This window comes from Lontra canadensis, unplaced genomic scaffold (assembly GCF_010015895.1).
Source record: "Lontra canadensis isolate GAN:19392208 unplaced genomic scaffold, GSC_riverotter_1.0 scaffold107, whole genome shotgun sequence".
Taxonomy (NCBI): domain Eukaryota; kingdom Metazoa; phylum Chordata; class Mammalia; order Carnivora; family Mustelidae; genus Lontra; species Lontra canadensis.
The window spans coordinates 2,649,481-2,662,693 of record NW_022631101.1 but is presented as its reverse complement, the minus strand read 5'-3'; the positions used below and the strand labels follow the sequence as shown (position 1 = coordinate 2,662,693).

Here is a 13,213-nt window from a genome sequence, read left to right as displayed (position 1 = left end):
TAAATGCTCCTTCACTTGGCCAGGTCTGAAATAAGCTATTTCCGCTGTCTGGAACTTTCTCTTCTCCTTCCTATCTCACTTGAACAACCCTGCCCAGGGCGCCACGTCCCCTCCAAATAATAGAGTCTCCCTTCTAATCACCAGTCCCTTCCCCCTTCCCTGGCCACCCCTAGGCGTTATGGGTTTTTCAGCTCCAGGGAGATAGAATGTTCCCATTGTGGAGCTTGGCACTGTACAAGAAGCTCATAAAAGCACTAAACAAAGATCCTTGGATGTAAATAGGACTGAACGAATTTTTGGAGGAGGCAATGGAATGCCGGCACTGATTAAAATTCCTGAGACTCTTTTTATGTTTAATACTATGATTTTGAGACAATTATTTAAACACTAGGATTCAGTCTGCACCCACTGAATGGGAGTATCAGTTCCTCTCTGCATAGCTGTGAGGGTCAAAGGGCTTTACGTCTGCACACTGGTTAACCCCGGTTAATAGTTCTCTCGTGGAGCATTTATTGCGACCCTCCCCGGTACAACGCTCTAAGTTCTGAAACTTCCTGGAGGCAGTACCAAGGTCCGCCCCTTTCGTACCGCCCCGAGTGACGTCACCGACCGAGGTGTCTAATGACGTCAGCTCCGGGCCGGCCCGGCTCCATCCTACCCTACTCCGGAAACCTACAACTCACGGCACCCGGCCTCCAGCTTTCGGTTATTTTTTCCTCTCTTCGTAGCCCGAATCCTTTTCCTCCCACTCTCCCACCTAAAACTTTCGGCTCTTCCCGCCTTCCCTCAAGCTGGCAATTTTCGGTTCGCTTGCTTTCGGGCGAATTTCCCACTCTTTTACTCCGAATTGCCTCCCGAGCCCCGCCCTTCGGCCTTTCCCATCTAAATCCCTCTTTCGGCTAGTTCCGCCTCCTGCCACCCACCTCGGACGCCGCCTTTGGCTCCTTCCGGATCGTCTCAGTTCCTTGTTTTTCTCCCCCGCCCAAACCCGGTCCTCGTCCACTTCGGCTATCTCCGGCCCCCGCGACTTTCCATACCTCCTTTAGCCACACCCCCATCGCCACTTCGGCTCTTTCCGCTTCCCCCCCCCCACACCCCGTCTCCCGCTCAGAGGCTTTCGGCTCTTTCCGCCGGCCTTCGGGAGAGGGCCTGTGCCCCTCTCCTCCACGTGACGCGGCCTCCGCCTCCCAGTTCCCCCTCCCACCTCGCCCTTCGTCCCGCCTCAGCCTTTCGGCTCCTCTAGGCCGAGCCGCCATTTTGTGTGAATTTCTGACTGCGGCGGGGGCCGAACAGCCGGGGCACCTAGGGCGGGCAGACAGACAGACAGTCGGCCCCGTCTCCGCGGCCCGTTTCCTCTCTCCCTAAAATCCTTTTTTTTAACCCCCCTCGCTCGCTCTCCTCTTCTCCCCTCCCCCCTCGCTTGCTCCATCGCGCGCGGCCCGCGCTAATTACACCCAACCACCCACCAGTGTCCGTGTCCCCCGGGTCCCCCACCTCCGGGCCCACGGGGGAGGTGTGGGGGGGGCTCTCGCCCCGATGAGGGCCCCGCGCCCGTGAGCGAGTGACCCCAGGGGCGGGCTGCGGAGAAAGGCGGCGAGCGGCCCGCCGAGGCCTAGGCCGCGCGGCCTACGCGGAGGTCGGCGCAGAGGTGATTCCGAAACCGAAAAAATATATACCCATTCCTATCAGGAGCCCTCAGAGCTGAAGTGTGCCCCTCCCGCCACGCCCAAGCAGTCCTTTTTCGTGCATTAACATCCCCTCCCCCCCAAAGGAACTATGGAGGCCGCGCCCGGGACCCCCCCGCCGCCACCATCAGAGTCGCCGCAGCCGCCATCGCCGCCGCCGCCATCAACGCCTTCGCCTCCTCCGTGTTCCCCCGACGCCTGCCCGGCCACCCCGCACCTCCTCCACCACCGCCTCCCGCTCCCTGACGACAGGTCAGGCCCCCGGCCCGGCCGGGGCAGCGTCCCCGGGGGGAGGAAGAGGAGGAGGAGGAAGGGGGGCGGCCGCCATGTTGGGCCGGGCCGCGGAGGAGGAGGAGGAGGAGGAGGAAGGGCGGGGTCGGTGGGTGTCTCTCGCTCGCTCGCTCTTTCTCGCTTGCTTTCTCTCCTGGCCTCATGCGTTTACCCCCCCTCGCGGCGCTCGCCCGCTCTCCCTCGCTCTCGCTCTGTCTTTTTTGGGCGCCATGCTGAGGGGAAGGTGAGGAGGCGCCCCCCGGACCCCCGCGCCCGCCCGCCCGCCCTGGGGAGGGGGCGCTGGGGGGGGGCTGCGAAGGCTCACGGGGGTCCTGGCTGCCCCAGCTCCTGGAGCTGGCAGCCATGGGCCAGCCTGCCCGTCGCCTGGCTTCGGGGAAGGGGATGGGGGAGGGGCTCCCGGACCCTTTTGGCGGGGGGGGGGTGGTGGATCTCCAGCAGTAGCCCCGCTCTTAGGGGTTTGGAGTTGGGGTCTCCCAGTCCCTGGCAGTATCCTTTCTCTTGCGGGAGGTGTGCCCTGCCCTACTTGGAGAGGTACCCTAGTTTTCTTAGGCAGAAAGTGGGGGTTCGTTCAGTTTTCTCCCCATCCTTTTGGAGGGGTGCTTTGGGTGGGGGCACTCGCACTTTTTTTTGGCGGGAGGTGTTTCCTAGGTATACCCTAGAGAGCAAAATTGGGGGGGGCGGATTTCTAGCCCCCTTGATGGAAGCCCCTGCCCCCTTTGGGGAGAAGCCCCTTCCCCGTGTTTTTCTTAAAGGCAGGGGTCCTCTCGTTTTTCGTAGGTAGGTGCTGCGTTTTTGGCGGGGTTGGTTGGGGGGGGGATGGAGGTTTGGTTTCCCTACCTTGGAGGGGAGAGGAAGTTGGTCTCTTCTTTCTCATGGGGTTCCCTCCTCTTTCGGGCTGAAATGGGGCGCCATCCCTTCCGGGAGAGAAAACGAGGTTTTTTTGTGCTTTGGCAGGGGGTGAAGGGGAGCGCCCCCCCCTTCCCCTTTATTAAGTGCGAAATGGGTTTGCCCCACGCCCTTTTTTGGAGGCTGATAAAGGCGCCAGCCCGGCGCATTTCAGGACAAGATTGGGGCCTCGGTCTCCCTTGCTCCAGGGGGTTGGGGTGCAGGGTTTGCCCTCCCTTTCCTGGTGGGGTAGGGGAAGAGGTGTCTAGAGAGTGGATTTGGAAATGGAAGGAGGTTTTCCACCGGCAGGAAAGGCAGTCTGAGGAGGAGTGGGGGTGGGGAGAGGAAGAGATCGCGCTGGACAGATGGCTGCCCCACAGCAGCCCGGGCTGGGGAGTCGCTTTCAGGACCTTCCCCTAGATAGGGGTCTCAGCTAGGGCTTCCTTGCCAGGTACCACGGCCCCTTCTCCCCACTTCCACCTCCCCTTTTCCCTTTCTCCTTCACAGACCATACTTTGCCTTTTAAAAGAAATGCCACCCACATTCAGAGACACAAGTGCAGCAGTTTGGTGAGCTTTTACAAAAATTTTTTTTTTTTTTGTTTTCTGTTTTGTTCTAATTAAATGTATCGTCCTGGGAATCGCAGCCCATCGCAGCCTGCTTCCAGTTCAAGGAAATAAACAGATTAGCAAAGGTCTGTGCGCTAAGCCCACGTTGGGCTTCCGGGCCCTCTCTTGGGGGCAGGTGCATTACTCAAAGGTGCTTACACGCTTTATTCGACCTCTAAGGAGTTCTCTTATGTCAGAAGTGTATGTCTTACAATGGGTTGGGATGGTAAGTAGCCTCTTTTATTGAGTAATTCAATTATCTCCCTCTTTTTGTCCCTTTCCTGCCTGCCTTCCTCCTGCCTTTAGACCAAAGTGATGCTTGAGTGAATTTATATGTTCAAATCAGGATTCTAAACCCAGTTGAACCCTTTAAGACTTGCACATCCTTTTGATCTTTAGTTTTTTTAATTTGTCGTACACAGTTTTCTCAAAGGAAAAAAAAAGCGTTACTGTAACGTGACAAAAACTTACGTAAAAGGCCCATGTTTTCAAGCCCTTGGTATCCCTCTCTCCATTTCAGTCCATTGCTTTGTCTCCAGCCTTCATCTTTGAAGAAAGTGGATACTTCAGGTCCATTTGTAGGAGATGAGGTTAACTGAATTTGGTTTATGATATTTGCATTCGAGTTAAGGTTCTCCCTCCCCTCCCCCCCCCAAAGATTGTGGTTCAAGTAGATCCAATTTGCTTCTTTTACTCCAATGTCTCTTATGGTGATGGACGTTTAAATTAAGCAAGTCATTTGTAAGTACTGTTTAAGCACCAAATCTGTAACGCGTGTCAAGCCCCAGTCTCCTCTCTCTGTCTCCACTGTTCCTTTGTTCGAAAGCACATGCCTGACCGTGAAAAGTTGATGCAAACACGCCCAGTCATGGTGGAGAGAACACTTCCTCCAGCCCCCTGCCCCCCCCCAACACATACAAGATAAAAACAGCAACAGAAATGACTTGCAGAACCAAACACTACTTCTGATGTGTTTTACAAGCATAAGTTCTTCCGTTAAAAGACAAAACACGTTGAAGTTCCATTTTCCATCTTGCCCACTTTGGGTCCCTGATGTACTTCGGTAGTGAAAACTTTTTGTTAACACACAGCCCAATTTTCCCCTCCGAAAGATCCTGTTTCCTTTTTTTTTTCCCCCATTCTTAGGAGAAAAAAAAAAAGTTCACTTACGTTGGGATGAGGAACCGTAAACTGCAATTAAGTGGGGCCACTGGTTTTATTCTTTCTCTCCATATCCTCACAACCTAACTGCTGTGAAGTGGTGATCTTAGGTATGTAAAACCAGTCGTGGGAGGAAGAAGTGTCCACACAGTACAGTATCCTGCAAAAAAAAAAAAAAATGTCTGAAGCACAAACTGAACACACTATCAAGTGCACAGGGTCAGCCGAAAATGGACTGCATTTATCTGAAGTTTTCCCTCCTTGGTGAAATTCCTCCTCCAGGAGCCAAGTGCAGAAACTGGATGCTAACAGAGGAACCTTCCAAGTTTCGAGGGCGACTAAGTTGTCGGAGGATGCTTGTTTAACTTTACTTCTTTTGTAAGTGAAAATTTTAGCAGTCATTCATTGAACTTAAAAGTATTTCCCCAAACATTTAGAGAGTACTCAGGCATATCAACACAAGGGTTTATTGTTTTTTTCGTTTTCAAAGGACTCTCCTCTCATGAAAACCAAGAAGTCCCAGTAATTATGTCAGACTGTACTTCGATAGTCTTTGTTTTTGAAATGTCACAGTACTGCCTTTTTTTTCCCCCTAAACTGATGTACCAGTACTAGTTAAAATTCAAATTAATGGATGTTGCAAAGAAAAGGAAAAAAAAAAAAAAAAGGGTGTCACTCAGAATCCCTGATTTAACAGCACCTCTTAGACACTTGAAATCTTTAAAATTGTTATATTCTCTGGGGAGAGGCTTAATGGGAAAGCAAATTAAAATATCCCGGTAGAAATAAAACCAATTGTGACCATGAAAATAGGGATATTCTGGTCCTAAAACCCCTTCATTTTTTACTCCTCAAATTCGTTCTTGGAAAGAGAATCTTCTTGGAAGAGTCCCCCACAGGGCTTTCTGATTCACATACTGTCCTCTATCTTCCAGATTGGGTTTCGATTTGCTCGGAAGGTTAAGTTTTTGATTCTTGACAAGCCAAGAATTTTAATTGTAGTGAGCTCTTCTAGAAGGACAACCCTGTAGCTTTTGCTTGGCCAGGAAGGTTGATCCCAAGGGGGAACTGTTATGCACCTGTGGAAACGAAGGCTTTCCCAGCCGTTGGCCTACCTGGCCCATTAGAACTGAATGGTTGACTCTGAGTTTGTGTCCATCCAGTTGAATGTAGACAATTCCGTATTGGGCTGACTTAGTAGTTTATCCTTAAATAATGCCTCCACTTCTGCTTCTTTCTCTTAGATCTTTTCCCTGCCCCAGTAGGGGAGAGATGGATGTCTCAGGGTGGCCTTATTTGCTGTTCCGCTCCGCTAGGTTTTTGTGGCTTTTAAGTCCCTAAAACCATCTTCTAGAAACCAGATCCAGTTTCGGCAAATACTTGTATGGTGAAAGTCCCTAATTATTTCCCAGTCTCTGTGGATAGCTCTAGGTCAAACTATATTCCGGAGAACCTGCTTTTTGGTCCCCGTGGACAAAATTGTCTAGTACCAGAACAGCGGGTTCTGACCCGGGGTAGGAAGTTGAGTGACAGAGTAATTCAGAGCAAACAGTGAGTGGCTGCGTTTCTAAGTGAGCAGGGTGCTTGCCTGTACCTTGGCAACAACGCTCCTGCCACAGTGGGAGACGAAAGGCTGGTTTCTGGGGTTCCTGGTAAGTTGGCATTTAGGAAGTTGATTCAAGCCTCTGCGGGAGCCGTCTGCTCATCGGTGATGGGAGTCTTGTCAGAATCAATGATTTGAGGCTGGTTTCATGATTAAAACCAACTGGAAAGAGTGAAAAAGCTGCCTGTTTGGGTGGGCCTCTAAAGTTCATTTGGTTAAGCCCAAAGTAAAACCAGGACTGTCCGTGGGGAGCGAGATTTTCCCGGATTGGGCTTTCCAAATTTATCAGCCACATCTTTGTGGCGCAACGATTTTGCTCTGATGGTTGCCGAAGATGGCGGTCCTGGAAAAAGGGCGCAGGGTTTCTTAGCAATGATAGGAGCCTACGCGGGCAGTTTTTACATTTCTGCCTCAATCAGTTGATGACAAAATGAAGACATGGGCCCTCGGTTCGTGTAAACCCAGTCACATCCTGCTGTTGGAATAATTTTTTATTCCAGTACAGGACATTTTCTGGGAGTGTAGTTTGTGTCTCTTGGCGAAATTGCTCAGAATAGAGAATATGTCTCGTACTTTTTTTTTCCTCTGTGTGTATTTTATTTATTTATTTTGGTGCATTCATATCTGTGTGAATTGGTGACTCAGCTCCTATTTGTAAGGCAAGTGGTGACATCTGAACGCGGGAGGTGGCAACAGGATAGGAAGGAACAGTGTGGCCTTTGGAGACAGATAAGGTTGTGTTCAGGCCTGGCTCTCCCTGCAGTGGGCACTAAGGACAAGGGCCGTTTCTCAGGGTCATTGCAGTCAAGTGGGCATATACGGGAGGCCCGCACAATGCCTGGCATTCAGCGAATCTTGGTTTCTTTAGCTTTTTGCTGTCCCTGCTAAAGGAAAAAAAAAAAAAAAACTAAGAATTTATAGTCTGGTGTGTAAACAGAAGCAAGCATAACATCTGTGTTTTTGAGGGAAGTCGGTTTATCTTCCAGCTCAGGTTTCTGGCCAGTTTATTTCATTGCAGGGAGCAGATAGGGGTGGAAACCATCTTAAGGCATGTCTTGCTTTCTCAACGCCCTTATTACAGATGCCGGAACAGCCTGGTATCTTAAGCTTTATGCTGACGACCTTCCCATGTTTGTCTTTGGCAGTTAGGATCCAGAGTCATGCTCTGACCGTGGTAGGCCTCCTGAGAGCTGAGAGCACAGGGCTGTAGCACCTAACCCACTGCTCACTGGTCACATCCTCTTAATCTTAGTCCTTGACCGTCGCTCTTTAGAGTCTCCAGAAGCCAACAAGGCCTAGTCCCACCTCCACGATTCCCCTGCCCCTCCGTAATTGGGCTGAGTCAGTCAAGGTTTTGTTCATTCAGCAGTCAGGCTTGTCCCATGCTTTTCTTGGAGCAGAAAAGTTTTCAGAGTGTGCAGCGTGCTCTTCTCTCCTGTGGACTTTATTTAGATTTGGGCAAAGGTTGTTACTGCCTGTAGCAGGCCTCGGATTTCCTTCCCATGTCTGACGCCTGCAACTTCTGGCCACGGTCAGAGTCGGGGTTTGCTGCCCCTGTGGCAGCTCTCGGTACCCACCTGAGAAGAAAGTGCCTTAAAAATGAACTGCAGGGTGAGGCTGAGTGGCTGGGTCACAGGCTGATGCACCAGTTTGCTGAGCACCGGATTCCCTCGTCCCTTTCGTCCCTGTCGAGTGGTCCCAGAAGCCATGAACTCCAGAAGCATAAAGCTTAGAATTTATTTCCTCTAAGCTGGGGCGGTCCCCTTCTGGAAGAGAGGTGATGGGGAGCGGTGGACAGCGTGGACGTGGTACTCGTGAGTCATTGACTTAGTCTTCTCAAAGATGTGACAGGGTCTCTTGTCATAAGAAGGGCAGGGATGACCTGCCAGGGACCTTCAGAGTGCTTCCGGTATGATAGCTCAGCCCCAGCCCTACGCTGAGAATGAGAATTGGAAACAGAAATGAAGTCACTTGTCCAAGGTCACAGAGCTAGGGGGTGTGAAGACAGAGTTAGAACCCTGGGCAGCCAGTACCCAGACCCCAGCTCTCTACCCAAATGCTGTCCTGGAGCTGACATTTTCAAATTGCAGTGTGCGGCTGTTAGTCGGATACAAAGTCCCATTTATTGATTTGTCTCCTGCATTTGAGACACAAAGAAATGAGAGAGGATAGAAAAAAGCAGAGTGCGGTGGAGTTTTAAATCCTGAAACGTTCTGAAGACTTGTTTGAGAGGAATGTAAAGGAGGAGATGCGGGTCAAGGTCAAAGTTTAAAAGTCATTTCTTATAGGACAGGGGTGGAGAGTCTGTGGCTCTCCCATCAAAGCCTGCCCACCTGGCTTTTTTTTTTTTTTTTTTTTTTAATTCGGAGTAAAGTTTTATTGGAACACAGCCACGCCCATTGATTTATATGGTCTGTGGCAGCTTTTGTGTTGAACAGCAGCGTTGAGTTGTTGGGACAGAGACTTTGTGGCCCTCAAAGCCTAAGGTAGATACTCTTCTGCCCTTTAGAGAGAAGGTTGGTTGCTCCCACCCTCTGCTGTGGCGCCTACTACCAACCCAGCATCTGCCGTGATTTCTGTTGTGGCAGAGGTGGTGGGAAAGCATGGCAGCGAATACAGGTACTTCCTTTAAAGTTGGTCCCAACTCGCTGGCCCAGTCAGTAGAGCATGCATCTCTTGCTCTCGGGGTGGTCAGTTTGAGCCCCACCTTGGGTGTAGAGCTTACTTTAAGTTATTTAAAAAAAAGCATGCCTCAGAGAGAGAGAGTTGTGCTGTCCCTCTGTGACCTGGTATAGCTCTGTCTGCCCTGTGTTCCACTCCTTCCACTGCCCATAGAGGCCCCGAGCCTGGCCTTTCGAATCTTAAAATTAAGGGATTTTCATTTATTAGAAGTAGCCGGAAACTTCTTGAAGCTAGTGTGGAAGCCAATCACAGCTGACACATCCCTCTTAGGGCCTGACCCCGGGGAGCCGGGGCAGACATGAGTGACACTTGGCTCAATGTCCTTTGCAGGTGGCTTGGGTTATTGCTCTCCTCATTTTCCTAACAGACACGAGGGTTTAGGTTTCCTTGGGATTCCAGGCCCTCCCTGCCATTGCGGGGCACACCAGAGCAGCCCCAGGGACCCTAGCTTCGTGGGAACGGAGGTGGGCCCCCTCCCTGGGGGGTGCCGACTGCTGGCCACGTTCACGTGTGGGCTTTTGTCCCCCTCTGGCCTCTTGGGGCCCTCGAGAAACACTCAGCAAATGAGTTTTCCATTAAAGCCAAGACCTCCATCAACTCCTTAGAGTTTTACGGTGATACAGGTTACTGCCCAGTGTCCGTGTTGATGCAGCTGGCCACGAGGGTGTGCAGGGCTGAGGTTGCTGCTGCGTTTGTGTGGAGTACATCACAGGGGCCCAGCCAGTCTGCACCTGGCCCTGTGCTGCGCACTTGGAAAGTCAGGTGACTGCCAGCCTCCGCCGTGCCCTCCGGGAGCCCACAGTTGCCTGGAAGTTCGCAAAGCTTTGCGTATGGGTAATTGCAGTTCTCCTTGAGCTCTTGAGCGGTGTGTGAACACGGAGTCTTAGTCATCCGAGGCCCAGCTTCTTTTGAGCTGAAAATACGAATCCTTTGTCTTAGTCGAATGTACATTGAGTGGAACCAAACATTTCTCCAGAAAAAGTTCCAGACAAGGAAGAGTCTTGGTTCCCAAGTTCAGTGATTTGATTTTCCTTTCTGGAATAATAGAAATCAGCCCTCCTTTAAAAAAAAAAAAAAAATCAGGCATCTTTGGATGAGAAGCAGCATCTTTCCAGCTGTAAGCAGTCTAAAGTATGGCTGGCGTGAGAAGGTGGTTAGGAAACTGTTGTGGGGCGCCTGGGTGGCTCAGTCATTAAGCCTGTGCCTTCGGCTCTGGTCATGATCCCAGGGTCTTGGGATGGAGCCCCGCATCGGGCTCTCTGCTCGGCGGGGAGCCTGCTTCTCCTTCTCCCACTCCCCCTGTTTGTGTTCCCTCTCTCGCTGTCTCTTTCTCTGTCAAATAAATACATGAAATTTTTTTAAAAAAAGGAAAATGTTAGCGAGAAGCCAGTTTCAGAGATTTATCTGACAGGGGGAACTTGGATCAGAGAGAGATCTTTATCAGGAACAGGAGCCGCGTTAAGAGTGGGAGCAGAGTGGAGCTGCCCAGGCAAAGGAAATGCTCCAAGAGGGTTTGTGTGCTTGGACCGACCCCAGTACGGACGCCGCACCCTTTGGGATGAAGCATTCCTTCTGGTGTTGGACGATTCGGGAATTTCCTTCTCTGGAGAGAAGCCCCTTTACTTGGGTTTTGGCTAGGATTCCTTGGACCTTTCTGTGTCCTCATTCCCTGAACTATCCAAAGGCTTTGGTCAGAGTTCTGAATGTCCCAGTTCCCTTTATTTGATGTTGGAAGGACTGTATTTGCCTCGTGTCTTCACATAACAGTTTTTCCTCCTAATAGAGGGAAAATAGAGGTTTTCCTCCTAATAGTTTTTCCTCCTAAAGACTTATTCTGGGCCAGGGTAGTGCTAAGCACTTGAGTCACATGGTCTCAGGGAATTCCTCCCCTGAGGATTCATCTGTTTCAGAGGTTCTGTCTTTGCCTTCACTTGGCAGGTTTTGTTTTGTTTTGTTTTGTTTTGTTTTAAATATTGTCTTTATTTACATGAGAGAGAGAGGCAGAGGGAGAGGGAGAAGCAGACTCCCTGCTGCACAGGGAGCCTGATCCGGGGCTCAATCCCGGGGTCGTGACCCGGGCAGAGGTCAGCTGCCCAACGGACTAAGCCACCCAGGCGCCTCTCACTTCAAGGCTGAAACCCACCCCGGACGCAAGAGTGTTAAGGACCTCGCCCAGTGTCTTAATACTTCATTTTGGCCTTTCTTGGGATACTGTTTCATTTAATCCATTTTCTGTGCATCTGTCTTATTTTTGCCAGCCTAGTTACGAATTTCAGGGCAGAAATTTTGTTGGTTGGCCCATTGAATTAATTATTCTATTTCAGATAATTTCTAATTATCTCAAAGGTAGAGGTTCTGAGTTGGGCCTGGAGTCGGAGAGCCCAGGACTTGGTCCAGTTTCGTTTCTTCCTGTCTTGACCCTATAGGCAGATTTCTTCTCTTCCAGCCTCTCTGTAAAACGGGATGGACGGACGACCCATGTAGGTTTGTTACTGAGCCTTGGCGTGAGACAAGTAGAAGGGAGCTCAGTAGTATGGGGCCTGGCTTGGGGGTTGCTAACACAGAATGTTCATAATGAATACGTGCTGCTGCTTTTGGTGTCTAAGACCCTCACGTATCCAGGCAGGTTTTATCATTGCAGAAATCAGGGCAAGAGGTAAGGACTTGATGAGGACTGAAGAAGCCTCCCCCCACCCGCTTTGCCCTGACCCCAGACTCCAGCTCTCTGCCTTCCTTGACAGCCTCTCCTCACCTTGCTGAGGTTGTCCCCACCTAGGCCATCGTTTTTCTTTCTTTCCTTCTTTTTTTTTTTAAACTTACTGTGGAAGTTTTCTGGCATTTTCATGAGAGGAGAAGGGCCATCACCCACCCAGTTTCAACAGTTACGTACATTTTGCCAATTCTGCTTCGTCTCCCTACATCCTCCATCTGCCCTGGGTATTTGAAAGCAGATCCCAGATTTCACCTCATCCCATCTGCAGACTCCAGCGCGTATTTCGAGCTTAAAGATCTTTTGTAAAATAGAGCCACAAAACCGTGATCCTCTCTAACAAGATTAACAGTAATTACTCAATGTCTGAAATACCCAGACCTGGTTCACATTTCTCCGTTATGGCGGTAGGTGTGTTCCTGGCTGAATCCTAACCCTGGGCAGGCCCTTCTCACGTTGTTGAAGTGGGGGCTCGGGGTGCTGGTGGTCATCGGGCTTCTCTTCTCCCCTGCTTGGTTTGTGCTTGTCTGCTCGGGTGGGGTGCTGTCTGTGATGGGAGCATGTTACCATGAAAGTGGTGTGATGTCACAGTCTCCTGTGACCCCACCTGAGAATGTTGAGGGAAACGGAGACACAGAGCCCATTTGCTCTCGATTTCTGGTTGATGAACCTAGTAAGGACACTGAAAAACATGTGCAAGACCCAGAGGCTTATTTCAAGAATTTCCTGCCTCTGAAAATCCCTCAGTGAGGTTCTCCCCACCCCCAGGGCTGTCCCACCTCCTTGTCAGTGGAGGGAAAGGCTCCTTCCTAGTAAACAACTGCCGCACACGTCAATTTGGGGACTTTGGGGACTTCTGCGTTTAGGCCTGTCGTTAGACATTTGAAGAGGCAGAGCCTCCTTGTAATTTTATAATTTTGTCCCTAGTTAATAGGTCATTCAGAGCCTACCCAGGCAATTTGTTGAGCGCTTGGGCAGTTAATGAGCATAACCCTGACCTTCATGTTAACCTATCCGTCTCTTGTCAAGGGCTCTCATGATCTTCAGGTAACAGCCGCTGTTCCCATGAGTTTCCACCTTTTTTTTTTTTTTTTTTTTTTTTTTTTTTTGCGCACTCCCCTCCCCCCTTTTATTTTGTAAACCAGATTGAGCCACAAACCCGGGCGCCTTGCAGCTTCCATCCAGTTCTCTTGTCTAGAGAATTTCCATGTTGGACAGCTTCATTTTTGTTTTTGTTTTTGTTTTTTAAATATTTTATTTATTTATTTATTTGACAGAGAGAGGGAGAGTGATCACAAGCAGGCAGAGAGGGAGGGATGCGGGCTCCCCGCTGAGCAGAGAGCCCGATGTGGGACTCGATTCCAGGACCCTGAGACCATGACCCAAGCTGAAGGCAGAGGCTTAACCCACTGAGCCACCCAGGCGCCCTTTTTTTTAGGGGGCCTTTGGCCTTTCCTCCTGGGGCTTAGTGCTCTCTGTGTCCTTCCTTCCGGGTCAGCCACTTGGTTACTTTCTCTTACCAGCTAGATCAGAGCTGAGGAAGGGGAGATGTTGGTTTGTCAGTTTCAGCAGCGGGATTTGTCGGGAG

The 13,213-nt window shown here is 50.6% G+C and overlaps 1 protein-coding gene and 1 long non-coding RNA gene across 14 annotated transcripts in view; one reads left to right on the top strand and one right to left on the bottom strand.

Moving 5' to 3' along the window:
• Positions 1-1,330: 1,330 nt before the first annotated feature.
• Positions 1,331-13,213, top strand: part of ZC3H4 (zinc finger CCCH-type containing 4) — a 39,626-nt gene continuing 27,743 nt past the window's right edge. The window contains exons 1-3 of one of the 12 annotated variants that reach the window (XM_032839465.1): positions 1,835-1,937; positions 3,369-3,430; positions 4,913-5,008. In XM_032839465.1, the coding sequence (XP_032695356.1) occupies positions 3,393-3,430; positions 4,913-5,008 (134 nt within the window). In that variant the 5' untranslated portion in view covers positions 1,835-1,937; positions 3,369-3,392. The other 11 variants (XM_032839464.1, XM_032839462.1, XM_032839470.1 and 8 more) reach the window with 11 other exon arrangements.
• On the bottom strand, positions 3,670-12,163 carry LOC116856180. Of its 2 annotated transcripts, none has more exons than XR_004380491.1 (3): positions 12,081-12,163; positions 4,640-4,790; positions 3,670-4,015 (listed from the first exon to the last, which is right to left on the bottom strand). It is a non-coding gene; the product is annotated as an uncharacterized LOC116856180 (long non-coding RNA). The 2 variants fall into 2 exon arrangements; XR_004380490.1 differs by lacking the exon at positions 12,081-12,163 and adding an exon at positions 12,007-12,069.